The sequence below is a fragment of the Bombyx mandarina genome, chromosome 10 (genome assembly GCF_030267445.1).
Source record: "Bombyx mandarina strain Sakado chromosome 10, ASM3026744v2".
Lineage (NCBI taxonomy): Eukaryota > Metazoa > Arthropoda > Insecta > Lepidoptera > Bombycidae > Bombyx > Bombyx mandarina.
In genome coordinates, this window is record NC_143217.1 from 3,820,392 (window position 1) to 3,837,614 (window position 17,223).

At 36.8% G+C, this 17,223-nt stretch overlaps 4 protein-coding genes and 1 long non-coding RNA gene across 14 annotated transcripts; 3 read left to right on the forward strand and 2 right to left on the reverse strand.

Moving 5' to 3' along the window:
• Positions 1 to 471: 471 nt before the first annotated feature.
• LOC149502135 (uncharacterized) lies at positions 472 to 5,216 on the forward strand. Of its 10 annotated transcripts, none has more exons than XR_016323640.1 (5): positions 472 to 1,088; positions 2,495 to 2,690; positions 2,808 to 2,921; positions 3,747 to 4,047; positions 4,641 to 5,216. It is a non-coding gene; the product is annotated as an uncharacterized LOC149502135 (long non-coding RNA). The 10 variants fall into 10 exon arrangements; XR_016323635.1 differs by lacking the exon at positions 2,808 to 2,921 and having other exon boundaries at positions 472 to 872; positions 1,017 to 1,088; XR_016323636.1 differs by lacking the exon at positions 2,808 to 2,921 and having other exon boundaries at positions 472 to 826; positions 933 to 1,088.
• A 1,584-nt stretch (positions 5,217 to 6,800) lies between these two features.
• LOC149502136 (uncharacterized) lies at positions 6,801 to 10,914 on the forward strand. Its single transcript, XM_089730211.1, has 2 exons — positions 6,801 to 7,109; positions 7,177 to 10,914. The coding sequence occupies exon 2, from the start codon at positions 7,304 to 7,306 to the stop codon at positions 10,421 to 10,423; it is 3,120 nt and encodes a 1,039-aa protein (XP_089586337.1). The 5' UTR covers positions 6,801 to 7,109; positions 7,177 to 7,303; the 3' UTR covers positions 10,424 to 10,914.
• A 606-nt stretch (positions 10,915 to 11,520) lies between these two features.
• LOC149502137 (uncharacterized) lies at positions 11,521 to 12,559 on the forward strand. Its single transcript, XM_089730484.1, has 2 exons — positions 11,521 to 11,557; positions 12,066 to 12,559. Exons 1-2 carry the CDS (start codon positions 11,521 to 11,523, stop codon positions 12,557 to 12,559), a joined length of 531 nt encoding a protein of 176 aa, XP_089586610.1.
• Positions 12,560 to 13,145: 586 nt separating this feature from the next.
• LOC114248856 (mitochondrial translation release factor in rescue-like) lies at positions 13,146 to 15,190 on the reverse strand. The gene is made up of 2 exons (XM_089730216.1): positions 14,992 to 15,190; positions 13,146 to 13,892 (listed from the first exon to the last, which is right to left on the reverse strand). The coding sequence occupies exons 1-2, from the start codon at positions 15,188 to 15,190 to the stop codon at positions 13,672 to 13,674; spliced, it is 420 nt and encodes a 139-aa protein (XP_089586342.1). The 3' UTR covers positions 13,146 to 13,671.
• Positions 15,092 to 15,721, reverse strand: LOC149502138 (mitochondrial ribosome and complex I assembly factor AltMIEF1). The gene is made up of 2 exons (XM_028182277.2): positions 15,403 to 15,721; positions 15,092 to 15,230 (listed from the first exon to the last, which is right to left on the reverse strand). Exons 1-2 carry the CDS (start codon positions 15,565 to 15,567, stop codon positions 15,192 to 15,194), a joined length of 204 nt encoding a protein of 67 aa, XP_028038078.1. The 5' UTR covers positions 15,568 to 15,721; the 3' UTR covers positions 15,092 to 15,191.
• Positions 15,722 to 17,223: the final 1,502 nt, after the last annotated feature.

Consider the following 17,223-nt stretch of genomic DNA (forward strand, 5'->3'; position numbering starts at 1 on the left):
AGTACGCTTCAAACTTTTTGAGCACGTGTTCAAAAGTATGTGATTCAGATGCGTTTAAGTTGAAAGAATTGTAGATTTTGATTCCGTTTTCGCCAATAAAATTCAGCAGAATTGATATTTTTCTTTTGTCTTTGGCGTCATCAAGGCCATTAGCAGACAAATATATCTCCAACCTTTGACGATACATTTTGAAATTTTCGGCAAGGTTACCTTTGAAATCCATACTGGGTAAAAGTGGCAGGAATCCCACTTCTGACACCATGTTTGTTGTGGATGTTTCAGTCATTGTTTTGATTATAATAAAACTATAATTGAATACTTAAATCACTCATTTTAATTTTCTTCAGCGTCCATCTTTTACGTTACATTTTTTTTTTTTTTTTTAATTTATTTACGGCCAATGGTTACAGGACCTTATAGCCTATCTTAAGTTAATTTTCACGCATGAAGTACGTAAAAATTTACAAGTAGTTATTAAACAAAACAGCATCAAATTGAAGTATTAACATTACTCGTTTGTTTTTAAACATTTCCTATTGTGTTAACAATATATCTATAAATTGGTTTAAAATACAACGGGTTTGATAAAATTTCTTCTAAGTCCATCCTTACGCCTGTTTGTAAAGGCGAGTTACCCTTAGAAACATCGTCCAGCTCAGACACTAAAATTAATCTATTTATACTATATTTATGACATTTCATAACAATATGTTTCAGATCAGCGACCTCATTGACACAAAATTGACAGTTTTTGTCCGTTGCTAAACGTAGTTTAAACAAATGAGCAGGAATTCTACAATGACCGAATCTCAATCTATTAATGGTGGTAATGAATTGTCTGGAATTAGCTTCTTTAAATTTGTTATACCAAGGTACATGTGGGGGGGTATTCTGTATCTTTGTATACCATTTCCCTTTTTCTTGGCTTATAGACCTCCAGTGTTCATACCACAGCGTTTTAACATTTTCCGTTATTTTCTGCTGGAAGTCAGTAAACGGTACTTTTGTTACATTAGTGTGGTCTTCGTCACATGCACCTCGCACTGCACAGTCTACAGCTTCATTGCCAAAAATACCACAATGAGCAGGTACCCATTTAAATTGGACATTCTTTCCTCTTTCATTTAAATTTGCCAATATTTCTTTTATTCTATAAATAATATAGTTCATATTAAATCTAAAAGGATCACTTTCTAGTGCTAACAATGAACTTTTGCTATCAGTTAAAATTAAAAAGTCAGAACTATTTACATTATTAATATACAAAAGTGCTGTATAGATAGCGTAGCATTCAGCAGTAAAAATACTGCAGTGACTGTCTAGCTTGAAGCATCTAGATTTCTTCAGTTGTGGATCATAATATGCTGAAGCTACTCTACCTGAACATTTTGATCCATCTGTATATAATTTATAAATATTTATGTTAGGTAAATTGTTAATATATTCAAAAAATTCAACTTTAGACCCAATTTTTTGAGAATCTGTTTCTACAGTCATATTTACAGTGGTATAATTGTTGATTTCATATATAGGCAAAAGGTTAGATGAGTATATATTTTTGAATGTATTTTTGATGCTAAGAGAAATTTGAAGCATCTCTGGTAAATGATCAGACACAAAACTGATCATATTGATATTAGAACTGCCCATAAAATCAATAGGCAGATCCTTAGGTATTATCCTGTCAATAACAAAAACATTGTCAGTGGCCAATAGCTTCAGACAAAATCTCTGTGCGATCTGAAGACGCCTAAATTTTAACGGCATAATGCATGCTTCAGATTCCATGGCATTAATTGGAGTTGAGCACATTGCTCCTGTAATAATTCTTAGTGCCTTGTTTTGAATTACATCAAGTTTTCGTAGATATCTAAGATTTCCATTCATGTAAGCTAATGAACTATAATCAAAATGACTCCTGACAATGCTTTTATATAACAGAGACAAAACCTTAGGGTCAGAACCCCAATGAACTCCAGCCAGAGATCGCAGAATGTTTAGTCCTTTGCAGGCATTTCCAATTATGTTATTAATGTGTGTTTGAAATGTCAGTTTTGTATCTAACCAAACACCCAAGAATTTTTTATGTAACAACCAAGACAATGGACTATTGTTGTATAATATAGGTGATATCTCATTTAGGTTGACAACCTTTTTACTGAATAACATTGCCCTACTTTTATTTACACTTATATCTAAATTTAAGCTATTGTAAAAACATTGAATTTGAGACAATCCATTATTCAAATTTCTAATGGCATTGTTAACTTCTTTATTTACACTATATACAACAATATCATCAGCAAACAACAGGCATTTGACAGAGGGGTCTACTAAATATCTGTTTATCTGTGAAGTGTAAATGCCATATAATAAAGGAGAGATTATAGCACCTTGCATTGTGCCTTTATAAACATATCTAGGTCCATGTAGGATATTGTTATATTTGACATACATTAACAGTTCATATAAAAAATTAAATATCCATTTACAGACTTTGCCAGGGACACCAATATCACTAAGAATCTGTATAAGTAAAGAGGGATTGACATTATCAAATGCACCACTTATATCAAGGAAAGCGCAAGCTGTGTATGAATGGCTGTGAAAAGAATTTTTAATATCTGTAACCAGAGACATATAGTTTTCTGCTGCACTTTTACCTCTACGGAAACCAAATTGCTGTTCAGGTAAAATTTTAAATTTTTCACTATAAAATTCTAATCTCAATTTGAGCATGCATTCAAATAGTTTACCTACACAGGATGATAGTGATATTGGTCTGTAAGAATTGTAATCATTTTCAGGTTTATCAGGTTTTAGTACTGGAATAACACACTGTGTTTTCCATGAATCTGGAATCATTTGAGAGGACCATAATAAATTATATATCTTTAATAGAGTCATTTGGGCATTAGGGTGTAAGTTACTAATTAATTTATAAGGGATGTCATCGAGACCAGGAGTACTATCTTTTCTAGATTTTATAGCTATTTTAAACTCATTAATACTAAAAGGGTTTGACAAAAAACAGCCTTCAATATTTCCAGGTGAATTAAAAACTTCATTTAACTTAGTCATGTCTATATACTTCTCCGGTGGAGATATTGGAGCTAGTTTATCTAAATACGAGGTGATCCATTCATCATTCTTAGGTCTATGTTTTAATCCTATCCTTTTAAATTTCCGCATGTAGTTCCAAATAATAGTAACAGGAGTGTATCTATTAAAATTCTCACATAATAATTTCCAACCACTCTTCTTTTTTTCATTTAGTAGCTTTTTCTTAATTGCATCAACTCTTTTGTATTGGATGTAATTGTCTATTGAGGGGTGGACTCTGTAGTTTTTTAGAGCTAATCTGGAATTGTTAACAGCTGTGAGACAGTCATTGTCCCACCAGGGAGCTGGACTTTTTCGTTTATAAGGAACCTTGTTTATAATTTTAGGTATATTTTCTGATTTTATTCTATTCAATATATTACAAAATTCATTATAAGTTTCTAGGGGATTGTCTGATTGAAATTTTAAATTAAGAAATGACTTTTCACTTGCAGAATGGTATGTTGACCAGTTGGTCTTTCTATATATGAAGCGCTCTGTTGGCTCACCTATTACATACTTTTCTATGGATGTTTGGATATGTGTGATTGTAGGGAAATGATAACTCCCCATAGGATCGCTATGCACTGTCCATTCACATAAAGGTGCAACATTTGGACTAACACACATTATGTCAATTGCAGATGGGTTGTGATGAACTGTACCTACGGTGGTTGGAGATCCGGAATTTAGAATGCAAAGACTACATTCATCTAACAGATTGAATACATCATTACCTCTGGAATTTGATGAAGCACAACCAAATGCAACATGATGTGCATTCAAGTCGCCAGCCAGGAATACTGGTTTTGGCAGTTTATTGATAATAGTTTTTAAAGTTTTGTATTGCAACCGTCCACCTCTAGGAGGACTATATGCACACAACAAGGATAAATTTGCATTCTTGGTTTTTAGAACAACTGCAGCTGTTTGTAAATATTCATGGTAAGGTGTACAAATCACCTGATATTTAAATGTGTCTTTTAATAAAATTGCTACACCGCCATGACCATTGGGTCCATTTTGAAGAACAATATTGTATTCAGGTATATTGAAGGGACTGTTTTCTCTCAGCCATGTTTCGTTTAACATACAGATATCAATATCATACTCAGAAAGAAAGTTAATCAATAAAGGTTTTTTGTTACGCACACTTTGAATGTTAAATTGAGCAATTGTTAGAAAAGATTTTAAGTTACTCTGTAAATTGTTAAAACTAAAATTTGCCATTGTCTAGACTAGGTTTTTTAAAAATATTTCCTTTATTTTATTAATTGTTATGTTATCATCATTAGATGAGTTCGCTAAAGTAACTAGTGATCTTACAATAGCGTTTAATATAATGTCGTTGTTGGCAATTTGTTCTTTGTTCATTATAATATTATCTTTCTTGTTAAATGAATTGCTATTGTTATTTACAATAGGTTTTTCTTTAGTTTTTAAAGGTGGGAAGTTTTTATCGTTACTTGTTATTGATGCAAATGTACTGTTTTTGGGAATTTCTGACCGTTTTAATTCAATTTTTTTCTTTTTAATAGGGCAGTCCCGGGATACAGCTAGATGTCCCCCACCACAATTAATACATACTAAAATGTCAGACACACACTCTTTGTAATGGTGATCTCCTGCACAATATGAACACATTTGCTTACTGCGACATACTTTGGCGGAATGATTAAATTTGAAACATTTGAAGCACTGTATTAGAGGTGAAATATATGTCTGTACTTCGCAGCGAAACAAGTTGAGATACACATAACGGGGTAATGTAGTTGTTGAAAAAGTTATAGCCACAGAGCTCATAGGCATTAACTTCTTGTCTGCATTTCTTTTCATAAACCTCTTAATAGATATGATTTCAGCATCGCTACTAATATTTTTATAGATGTCTTCGTTGGATAAGTCTGTAGGCACAAATTTAATCACACCCACCTTCTCTACTAAGTGAGCAGGTATAAAGGCGCGGAATTTGTGCTTGCTGAGAAAGTTGTCAAGTTTGATAAAGCTATTAGCATCTGCAGCTTTTTGGAAATTCACACCAATTTTATATGCATTAATTCGTGAAACACATGTAATGCCTTTGACATTTTCATTTAATAAACTTGTTAATTTTATTGGATTTTTATTTCCGAGTTTTTCTTTTTCCTTTGACTCCACATAAACGGTATAGTTTGCAGAGTCGTTTTCCAAGAACAATCTAGTGTAGTTCGTTTTAAAATATATTTTATATTTATCTTCTTCAAAACTATTACTTACATCTTTGGTGTTAGCGTATTTTCTTTTCTTTTTGTCTGAATGCTCTTCCCCGTCACTATGCTGTCCCATTTTATTAAATGGGACGCAGAGCGTCAAAACTTAAATTTATTAACTTAGATATCAGATGAAAATAATTTAAATTCAAATACGAAATTAAAAAAGCGCGCCTTGTTTGACTTCCCGCCAAAAAGTCTTTTACGTTACATTTTCATCTGTGTTGCCAGTCCTATAAACACACTTTAAGCTGGAGGTACAAAATATAACCGTTTATTTATATTTACATCTGGAACAAACCTGAGAAAATAGTTGCCTTTCACATGATTTTAAAGTGTAATTTTATGATTCTGATTCTGGCTTACTTTATGGCGTGTGATCGCAATCGTTAGAAGACGCCACGCATACTAGGGGCACAGCAGACTCCCAGGTGTAGGTTACAGGGAAAAGTGAAAGGACCAGGCCGTGGCGCAGTGTATGTCGGCGATACGGAGCTGCTGTGAAAGAGCAACCAGTTCCTGGTGTATCGCGGTTCCGACCCAGGAGACTGGTTCTAGTCCGGGGGTATTGGAGAACACCAGTGGCACCGCCGTATCGTGGCCGTATCGTGGCTGCCGACGTAGAGGCGTCGACTATCAGCTCTGGTGGTAGGACCTCTTGTCCGCACGGGTAGGTACCACCACGCTGCCTATTTCTGCCGTGAAGCAGTAATGCGTTTCGGTTTGAAGGGTGGAGCAGCCGTTGTAACCATACTGAGACCTTAGAACTTATATCTCAAGGTAGGTGGCGCATTTACGTTGTAGATGTCAATCATTTACGGTGTGATCAAATAGCCGCCCTAACTGGGCTGCCAGTCGCAACCGCCATTCGAGAAGCTGAAGACCGGACGAGATGGAAACAGCTCACGAGACAGGCCGCGGTCAAGTTTCGGGGACACGAGCTTCAGCAATTAAGAAAGCGACGAAGAAGAAGAAGTCTATGGGCTCCAGTAACCACTTAGCACCAGGTGGGCTGTAAGCTCGTCCTCTAGCAATAAAAAAAAAGGTCGACGACTCCGCCGCCAGCCGTCCTTGCTGTGAGCGTATGATTGTCATGTCCACCGTGGTAAGTCCACCTTGGTGATTCCTCCGACTCTGCCAGTGCAGTATCGGGCGGGGATCGTGCGTCGGGCGAGAATGCATGAGAATTGGTTAGTGGGTGAGCCTTTAACATCTTCGGCCGCCGAGTCCCACATACTCCTTATATAAAAATATAAAAAAAGGCACAGCCAAACCACACCAACAGATATATTTGTGACATGTGTATTACATATATACATGTTTTGGTCGATATTTATATTATAGCAGCTATTTGAATGGAGTAAACTTGATGATCAATTAAAAACATCGAGCTGTTGATACTAATCTATACTAATATAAAAATTTACAGTGGTTTTTACGGATGTCTATGCGCACAAAACTACCAAAAAAAAAGGAAATCGGTCAACGAGCACTACTGCGACCGCACCGTCACTTCTCTCGCAGCAACCTTACGAACAACACCTGTGTACCTGTATATTGTCACGGCCGCACGGCCGTTATTTCAAATATAATTTAGAAGGAAAAATAAAATATTCATTTCGTCTGTACACCACTGCTTGCCTCCTTCCTCGCCAACATTGGTCCATCGAGCCGAATAATTTCATCCACCATACGAAGACGGATCAGCTTCCAACCGCCAGAGAACAGAGTGATCAGCATCGCAAACGGTGTATTTCGGTAAGACGGCCACTAGTTTCCTTCCCATCCTCATTGCCTACCTGTGCTAATAGCGTTCTATCTGCAGATTCCAGTGTTAATTGCGTCTACGGGTCGCCATTTTGTCGTGGCTACCTACCGTGCAGTACTTACTACACGTAGCTTACCTAGAACGAAAACCGTAAGTACTCCGTGTTTTTTTATCACCCACCAAAATGAGCACCGAGAAATTAATGATTCCAGAAAAATCTCCCAAAAGTCCAATTTCAAAAAGCGATGACCCTCTATCCATTTTAATTAAAAAAAGAGGTATTATTAGAGGCAGATTAACAGTTTTAACGAAACAAATTAATAGCTTGGATCAAAATTCACTAGTTTCATGTACAAATAAACGCGCAGAATTAGAATTACGGCTTTCGACGGCTTCTAAAATGTTTGATGAGTTCAGTGAAATACAAAGCGAGATTGAACTATCAGTCAACGATCATGACCTTTTCCAACAACTGGAATTACGCGAAGGCTTTGAAAGTGCTTACTACACCATTATAGCTCAAGCTAAAAGCTTACTTTCATCGAGTGAGGTTGCACACAGCTCACATCCAGGCTCACACGCTGTAAAACTGCCTACCATAGCTATGCCTACCTTTGACGGATCATATGAGCACTGGCTGGAGTACAGGGACACCTTTCTCTCTTTAGTACACAACAATGCGGATATTACTCCAATCCAAAAGTTTCATTACCTAAAATCTTCATTAAAAAGCGTTGCGGCATTGGTTATTGATTCTTTGGAATTCTCCTCTAATAATTACACAGTAGCATGGGATTTAATTTGTAACAGGTACAACAACACTAGGTTGCTAGTTCACAATCATGTTAAAGCCCTATTTTCTATTCAAAATCTAGTTAAAGAGTCACCTACTCATATTCGTAAATTAATAGACACTATCTTGAAAAACTTACGCGCTTTAAAACTACTTAACGAACCGGTAGAAACGTGGGATACACTCATCATATATATGGTGGTTTGTAAATTAGATAGCACCACCGAACGAGAATGGGAGCAATACCGAAGTTCCATTCCCGCCGTAAGCAGTGGCGACACTTCCAAACAAACTACACCGGCAGTTAAGGTAGATAATTTAATAACTTTTCTCAAAAATAGGGCAGACATGTTAGAAACATTATTGGTTACACATAGCACTAACAATAAAGCGTATAAACAAGTGCCTACGTCTAAGGTCCACTGCCATGTGTCTCCAGTATCACTCACTACAAATAGTTCACAACAACAATATAAAAAAACACGCGCTTGCTTAATATGCGATAATTATCATCCACTATACACTTGTCAATCTTTTATTGACTTTAATTTACAAAAAAAACTGAAATTCGTTCAGGACAATAACTTGTGTCCTAATTGTTTACGAACAGGACATTCAGTATCAAACTGCAGGTTCGGTTCATGTCGTAAATGTAATAAACGGCATCACACAATGATTCATACGGATCAGTCGGTCGCCGCTGCCGCGACCATTTCTAGCGATAACAAACCGGTTTCTCTAAGCGTAAACAACTCCTCCGATGCGAACGCCGTTGCAAGTTATACACACGCGCATACTTCACACTTAGATATACGAAGCGAGCAATTAACTAGTGTGAATCTTGTATTATTGGCAACGGCTCAGGTGGAGATAGTATCCAACGACGGTAAACGTCACATTGCGCGCGCTCTGCTCGATTGTGGAAGCGAGCGATGTTTCATCACAAAGCGATTATGCGATTTACTTAGTATTCCTACCATACAGTCCACTACTCACATTAAAGGTGTCGGAAATTCTATAACTCACAGTGCGCAATCATGTGAAGTTGAAATAAAAGCGATAGCTGGCACTTTTATTACGCGCTTACAATGCTTCGTGCTGCCCGAGATAACTTCTTCTTTGCCGCCCGTTTCTATACAAAGCGAACTTTTACAATTACCTAACAACATTCAGTTAGCCGATGCGCACTTTAATGAAAGTCAACAAATAGATATTTTAATCGGTGCGGACATGTTTTGGGACTTGTTAAGTGAAGGAAGGATGCGCTTGCAAAATGGACCTTTCCTTCAAAATACAAAGTTAGGGTGGATTATTTCGGGACTTATGCACTCTAATAATTCAAAATGCGACAATTCAATTCATTGCAATTTTACACAAGCTATCGACAATCAATTAAAAATGTTTTGGGAACTTGAGGAGCTACCAAAGGCTAATTTATTAAGCGATGATGAGATTGCATGCGAAGAGCATTTCATTAAAAATACGAGGCGAACAGCTGATGGTAGATTTTGCGTCAAAATACCTCTCAAACGTTCTCCAGACATTTTGGGTGATACATACACGATAGCTGAACAACAATTTTTATCACTTGAAAAACGATTACAGCGCAACCCTTTATTTAAAAAAATGTACACGGAGTTCATGAACGAGTACTGCAGTCTAGGGCACATGACTCGTGTAGACTTATACGGTACGCCACATTATATCATGCCGCATCACGGCGTTCTTCGTAATCACAGCACCACAACTAAGCTGCGCGTTGTATTCAATGGTAGTCAAAAATCGAGCTCCAACATATCACTTAACGAGTTGCAGTTAGTCGGCCCACCTATTCAGGGCGATTTATTTTCTATATTGTTAAGATTTAGACAGCACAAGTTTGTAGCCTGCGCTGATATCGAGAAGGCATACAGACAAGTATTAGTCGATGAACAGCAGCGGGAACTTCAAATGATCTTATGGCGCGAAAATCCAAGTGATCGTCTCGAGTGCCACAAGTTAAACACGGTCACATATGGTACTGCCTCTGCTGCATTCCTCACTGTGAGGTGTTTAAAGCAGTTAGCAGCAGAGTGCAGTGACTTGGATGTTCAATGGATCATCAATAATGATTTTTACGTTGATGATATGATCACAGGGTCCGATTCCATAGAACATATTTTACGTTTGTGTCACGAAACAAAGAAAGTCCTAGAATCTGGTTGTTTTCCACTACGCAAGTGGACATTCAACTTTAATGCGAATGACTGCAACTTAAATAATATTAACATAAATCAAAATAACATAGATCTATCATTGGGTGAAAACGTTAACTGTCGTACACTAGGCCTAGGTTGGAATAATTTCACCGATGAACTGTATTATCACACTCAGTTCAAAAGTGATAATAAAAAAATTACTAAGCGTTTTATTCTTTCCAGTGTCTCTCAAATATTTGATCCACTTGGTCTACTTAGTCCTTCTATAATGATGGGGAAAATATTATTACAAAAATGTGGTTACACAAACTAGACTGGGATGAACCCGTTCCCAGCGACATATTAACGTCTTGGAACCAATTCGAAAAATCGCTTTCGATTCTGAACACTTTACGAGTGCCGCGACTCGTTATTGGCTCCAACCCTAGTTACTTAGAACTACATATATTTAGCGATGCCTCGCAGTTGGGCTACGGCTCCATCAGTAAGTATCTGCAGTCGGCGTCCATGCGCCACTTCGATAAAGCGGCACGACACGAGAACCCTCTCATCGTGGCCGCCGGTAACTACATTCCCGATCCTGCGGACAGAATGGAAAGCAGTCGACGTCGCCCAAAACACGTTATCTCGGATCCTCCCGATCCACTAACGGTGCTTTTAGGTACTTCAAGCACCGGTCACCGCTCTCGTCGAACCCGTCGCTTGCGACGAAGGGCTCGACGAGTAAATTAACTCTCAGACACAGCCCACTGAGTTTCTCGCCGGATCTTCTCAGTGGGTCGCGTTTCCGATCCGGTGGTAGATTCTGCGAAGCACGACTCTTGCTAGGGTTCGTGTTAGCAACATCGTCAGGTTTGAGCCCCGTGAGCTCACCTACTAAAGTTAGGGTTACGCTGATATAGCCTCTCAAGGCTCTCAGCTTAGGTAGGAAAAAAAAAAAAAAAAAAAAAAAAAGTTGGGCTACGGCGCTTGCGCATACATTCGAACTATACATACACTATACATATTATATATAACTAATACATATTAACTATACATATTAACACATAACAAACACCATGCGAATGACTCACGGACAGGGCCCGTGAGTGCAAATGAATTTGAACAATCATTCAATTTTTTAATTCACTTAGTTCAACAAGAATCATTTAGCGATGTTTACGATTTCTTGACTAATAACAAAGCGTTACCTAGTAAACATAAATTGTCAAATTTAAATTTATTTATAGATGAAAATCAAATTATTCGAGTTGGGGGTCGGCTCAACAATTCATTAGAATTCAACTACAATAAAAAACATCCAATTTTAATTTCATGCAAACATCATTTTACCGTTACACTTTTTCGTTGTGAACATAACAAACTTCTACACGCTGCACCACAGTTATTGCTTTACACATTGAGAGAAAAATGGTGGCCACTAGGGGGACGCAACTTAGCCCGGAAGGTATTCCACGACTGTGTGTTGTGTGCACGATTACGAGGCAAAACGCCACAACCTATCATGGGCGATTTACCTCCCGAACGGTTGCATCCAGGCTATCCGTTCATACACTGTGGTGTAGACTACGCCGGTCCAGTGCTCATATTGAATAGAAAAGGCAAAGGAGCTAAAACTGTCAAAGCTTACATTTGTTTATTTGTATGTTTTACCACTCGCGCTGTGCACTTGGAGCTGGTTAGCGATCTCACTACGGATGCTTACTGTCTAGCATTAAAAAGATTTATCTCTAGGCGTTCAAAACCTTCAATAATTTATTCTGATAATGGAAAATGTTTTGTAGGACTCATGAACGAATTTACAAAATTTTTATCAAATTGTTCAGGTGATATTGTTGATTATGCCACTAGTCAAAATATTACTTTTAAATTTATTCCCCCTTACGCGCCTCATTTTGGTGGATTATGGGAAGCCGGAGTAAAGAGCTGTAAATATCACCTCCGGCGTGTTTTAGGTAATGCGCATTTAACCTTTGAAGAGTTGAGTACGTCACTGGCTCAGATAGAGGCTGTAATGAACTCCCGACCTCTCACCCCTCTTTCCTCACATCCACACGACCTCTCCCCTCTTTGTCCTGCTCATTTTCTAGTTGGTCGTCCGCTGACTGCACCTGTTTGCGCTGACCTGCAAGAGAGACAACTGTCCAGTCTGACCCGGTACCAGCGAGTCGAACAAATACGCCAACATTTTTGGAACCGCTGGTCCAAGGAGTACGTCAGCGAGATGCAGACCAGAACAAAATGGAAGTCCAACCACTCAGACCTGAAACTGAATACGTTAGTGGTAATCAAGGACACCAACTCTCCGCCACTCAAGTGGACTCTTGGCAGAGTCACATCGGTCCTACCTGGCCAAGACGGCGTGTCAAGAGTTGCCGAAATCCGCACTGCCACAGGAACCATTAAGAGGGCATTTTCCAAGATATGTCCGCTTCCAGTTGAAGTATGATTAACATTGAAAGCGACCCTGCAGTCTGTCAGCTTCCAAGGCCGGGGGCATGTCTATGCGCACAAAACTACCAAAAAAAAAGGAAATCGGTCAACGAGCACTACTGCGACCGCACCGTCACTTCTCTCGCAGCAACCTTACGAACAACACCTGTGTACCTGTATATTGTCACGGCCGCACGGCCGTTATTTCAAATATAATTTAGAAGGAAAAATAAAATATTCATTTCGTCTGTACACCACTGCTTGCCTCCTCTTCCTCGCCAACAACGGATGTTCAGTTATAACTACTGAACCATGCATCCGATTGACTTGAAACTTGGTATAACATGTAGAAAATAAATGTACTTAATGGATAGGCTAATATTTATATGAGTGTTGAACTCCCTAATAATAATGACAATAAATAATAATGTTAATTTTAAATGCCCAGCAAAGCGGGCGAGTACGGCTAGAACCGAATAAAATTGATCTTTAATTATAAATGTCGCGTATTAAGCGAAATGTCGCTTAAACCAAATAGCCTTTCACCCCTCGATATGATAGGAATAAAAATTCAACGATTGCAATACATAAATTAAACAGTGTTTTTTAAAGTGAACAAGTTTTATTAAAACACTAGCGACCCGCCCTCGCTTCGCTTCGGAAACATTAAAACACACATGAAACCAAAAAAATAAATTTTTTTTTTTTTTTTAAAAGTAGCCTATGTTCATCAGGGACAATGTCGGCTTCTAATGGAAAAAGAATTTTTCAAATCGGTCCAGTAGTTTCGGAGCCTATTCGAAACAAACAAACAAACAAATCTTTCCTCTTTATAATATTAGTATAGATTTGCTAAATATGGCGCATAGACTACTATACCATATCGTGAATCTAACATTAATGTGTAATTGAATTTTTGCCACAATAGACTGTTAGAACTAGGAGTCAGGTATTTGCCTGCCGTGAATCCATCACTTCATTGTCCTGTTTTGTTCTTGTATTTTCTCTTTTTCAGCTTAAAACTGTAATATTAACTACGGAAGTAACACCGGAACAATGAGATGGCGTATTTGAAACTATTTGTATTTTTATACATGGAAAAAAAATCATCAACACATAAAGAGAAGATTATATTATGCCTTCCCGTTTCTTCCATTCATCTTTTAATTTGGATATTTTCTGTTTTTTTGTTGCATTCCGTTTATACTTTTTTTCTTCGATAAGTTTCCTCTGCGCCGATACACTTTCAGGGCCATTGATCATATCATCCAGTTTTTCAATTAACAATTCCCGGGCTTTCTTCCGATTATCGTCTTGACAACGACTTGTGTGACATTTTATGACGGTACCTGAAAATTTCGTTTAATCAATTGAAAAAGTGATTTAATTTTTTTCATTTGCAACAATGAATTTTTTGTGATGGGAAGATTGCTATTCAGGTAAATGAGCTGGAGGGCTCAGATAGTATCAAGGGATAAACCTGCTCATGACTCATCTGGTGTGGCTAAATAATAAAAAATGGACCTACAAATTATTATTTATTTAAATTATAATATAAATTATTATTTACAAACTTGTGTAATTACTGACAGTTGTAAAGAGCATATCAGTAAGTGCCACTATTCTCACTGTTACTTCAGTTAGCAGTTAAACATTATGTTTTAACAGTAAGACAACCATTATATTAGGTCCTTACATATGAAATTAGTGTTTTGTCGTACTGACCAATTTGATCTGAAATATCTCCTTTTTGATTAAGAATTCCTAATTCAAATTTATAAATTCATTTAGCTCAGCGGTCGGGGAACCTGGGTAAATTACCCCAAATGGGGTAAAATGAAATTTTGGGGGGTAAAAATGAAACTCTCCTGAAATTTTCCCGAAAAAATCTTTTAAATTAAAAGAGCTTTTTCATGGGGGCTATATATAAATTTTAAACTAGTTTTTTCGTCTAATAATACAAGAAAAATATCATATGAATTATAAAATAACAAGAAATTATCATTTACTTATATTTTCTGTGGGGCGATTTTTTATCCTCAACTGTATATTACATATATTATTATTATTACCGTTATATATTACTAGGTATTACATTGATAAATTGAATAAATGATGTTTAAATTAAATTTTTAGGTATTGTTTTGTTTGCAAAATTATCATGGGGGCTATAATATGAAAGATGCTAAAAAGAAGCGATTTCTTTTTTTTTTTGTTCTTCGCCATGGGGTAATCAACTTACACAAAAATATTTTGGGGTAATAATTAAAAAAGAAGGATTAATGATGTGTACAGCGCTGGTGTTGCAGAAAGCACGGTACAAACATTATAGTCTTTGCTCACCCCATTAAATGCAACAAAGTCTAAATTACAATAAATTAATAACCACCTTACAATTTAAATTAAAATGCATGGGTTACTGTAGATTGTCATAATAACAATATTTACCTGTGGGGATGTGTGTAAGAACCACACAATTAGAATTCTTGTTTACAGCTGACCCTCCTGGGCCACTTCCTCTAACAAATTTTTCAGATAATTCACACTCATTGATTTTTGGTACTTTGGAATAATCTATTGTATGTTTAAAGGCAGCTGCTAAGCGTGGACTGAAATTTCTAAAATATTTTGAAGTGAGGAAGAACATGTCACACAACTGACCCTCTCTGCAGCAAGGCCTGACCTTTCTGTAAAATAAAACAAGTCTTTATTTTTCTATATTATTATTATTTGATATTAAAAATAAAACTATTTATTACTAATTTGGTATATTTGAATCGTGACTTCATTACGAATTCAAATTATGTTTGTAGCATGTTGGTTTTTAAAAGAAAACAAATATTATGTTTAAGTAGGTACCTGATACGCGAAGCTAATTTTCTCCAGATCAGTTAAGTTTTGGTTATTTTTGAATTCGATTTTAATTGAGCGCCGAAAATAATCTGGGTCGGTGAGTTTTAATGATTTCGAGTACATCAATAAATTTCTATACAACCTTAATACTTCTTTCCGGGTAATATTCATAATTTTATTAGTAGATAAGTGAGAAAATTCAAGATATTTATGATTATTTTTCTATGGCCACGAAAACTGCAATGATGATTAAAAAAATGTCGTAATTATGTAATTAAATTCACGAACCCGGAATCACAGAACACTATTACTTCTAGCGAAGCCCGGAATGAAACAGTTCACAAGTTCTTATGTTTTTTTTTGGTTATTTTAGGGTCTACCGTCTATGGTTATTTTAATAAACAGTCTTCCCATTTTTTAACTCACACGGCAAAGGTATTAAACCATACAGCCCAATCCTTATTGTTTTATGAAAATAGATATGGAACGAAACGAAACAAAGTTGATTAATTTTAGTCATTATTCAATTGACATTGTGGGGCCTGTTGCGTGTTTCTTGGTTCAGGCAATATGGGGTTTGGGTCCGTTACCGGAATGACTGTGTCCAATTTCACACACACAGCTATTTATTACACAAAAACAATTAGAAGGAGAAAAGCAACAAGCACAAGCACAGTTGGATAGCTCACAGCAAACGGTAAGAAAAAGTCCAGGCAAAGAAGGAGACATAAACTGTATGTTATACACTAAACATTCAATATAAATTTAGTCGATCGAGACATTCGATTAAATGTGACGTAAGCTTTATAGTCAGAGGTCTGCGGACGACTGGCGCGAGAAGCTGCGACGGCACGGCGCACCTCGCAGCGTTCACACAAAAACTTCTGTACTACGCATGATGTTAAAGGAAACCACGCGAAGTACGATAAAATATATTTTGGGTTTACTAAGATTTTTCAGTGAACTTTTTGGAAGATCTCAAGAAGCTACATCCGGCGCTTTGTTTGTTTTTGCCACATTTGCACACTTTCACTGATTACAGTTCCGTACATCGTGTACGGAACAGGCATCGTACCTTCGTGTACATCTAAAGAAACACCATGTTACTATAGTAATAGTAGGTACATAGTAATTTACACAACTTCGCTTCTTTCGTTCCTGCAAAAAGCTTCCTCTAAAACAATTTTTTTTTCGGTTTGTTTGTCCATTTGTGCAGGCAAAAGCAATGCGAATCATAAGGCATTTTTGGAAGTCTACATCTTTTAGAATTAATCGTAGTTCTATATTTATTATATATTATTTATATTTCTATATTTATTCTATAGGTATAAAGTATTTCTCAACATCTTCATAACATACATAGACCAAACAAATCGCATGATATCTCAATGAGTCACTAGTTCATTACACATCTTTCGTTGGGATCAGTCAATACCGTCTTTACCATAAGGGCACACGGGGCCCGTGCCCAGGGCCCTCATTCTCAGGGGGCCCCGAAAGACCGACAATTTCTCTCACACGTTTATTCCCAAAGCATTTTTTCGGGCACATTACACTTTTTTCACAAATCAGTAATCAGAAGGTATTTACAAGGCATAGTATATGCCTATAATAGAAGATTTTGCTCAACAGAAATCCCGAAAGAAAGCGTTATCGAAATCGTAACCAAAAAACCAGCAGCATTCTAATATCATTAATGACATATTATATCATACTGTATTTGATTACCTATAATAAATGGGCATACTCACTAAAAAATATTATTATAATTCGCTTTTTTTACTTTCCAAAAGGGCCTCAAATTCTTGTGTGCCCAAGGGCCCCATC

Bases quoted from the DNA above. Each gene is read 5' to 3' on its own strand.
- LOC149502136 (XM_089730211.1), top strand. From the start codon at position 7,304: ATGAGCACCGAGAAATTAATGATTCCAGAAAAATCTCCCAAAAGTCCA.
- LOC149502137 (XM_089730484.1), top strand. From the start codon at position 11,521: ATGGTGGCCACTAGGGGGACGCAACTTAGCCCGGAAG. The intron at 11,558-12,065 runs GTATTCCACGAC...GGCGTGTTTTAG, and splicing joins GACGCAACTTAGCCCGGAAG to GTAATGCGCATTTAACCTTT.
- LOC114248856 (XM_089730216.1), bottom strand. From the start codon at position 15,190: ATGTTCTTCCTCACTTCAAAATATTTTAGAAATTTCAGTCCACGCTTA. The intron at 13,893-14,991 runs GTAAATATTGTT...CGAAATTTTCAG, and splicing joins TCTTACACACATCCCCACAG to GTACCGTCATAAAATGTCAC.
- LOC149502138 (XM_028182277.2), bottom strand. From the start codon at position 15,567: ATGAATATTACCCGGAAAGAAGTATTAAGGTTGTATAGAAATTTATTG. The intron at 15,231-15,402 runs GTACCTACTTAA...TTTATTTTACAG, and splicing joins AAATTAGCTTCGCGTATCAG to AAAGGTCAGGCCTTGCTGCA.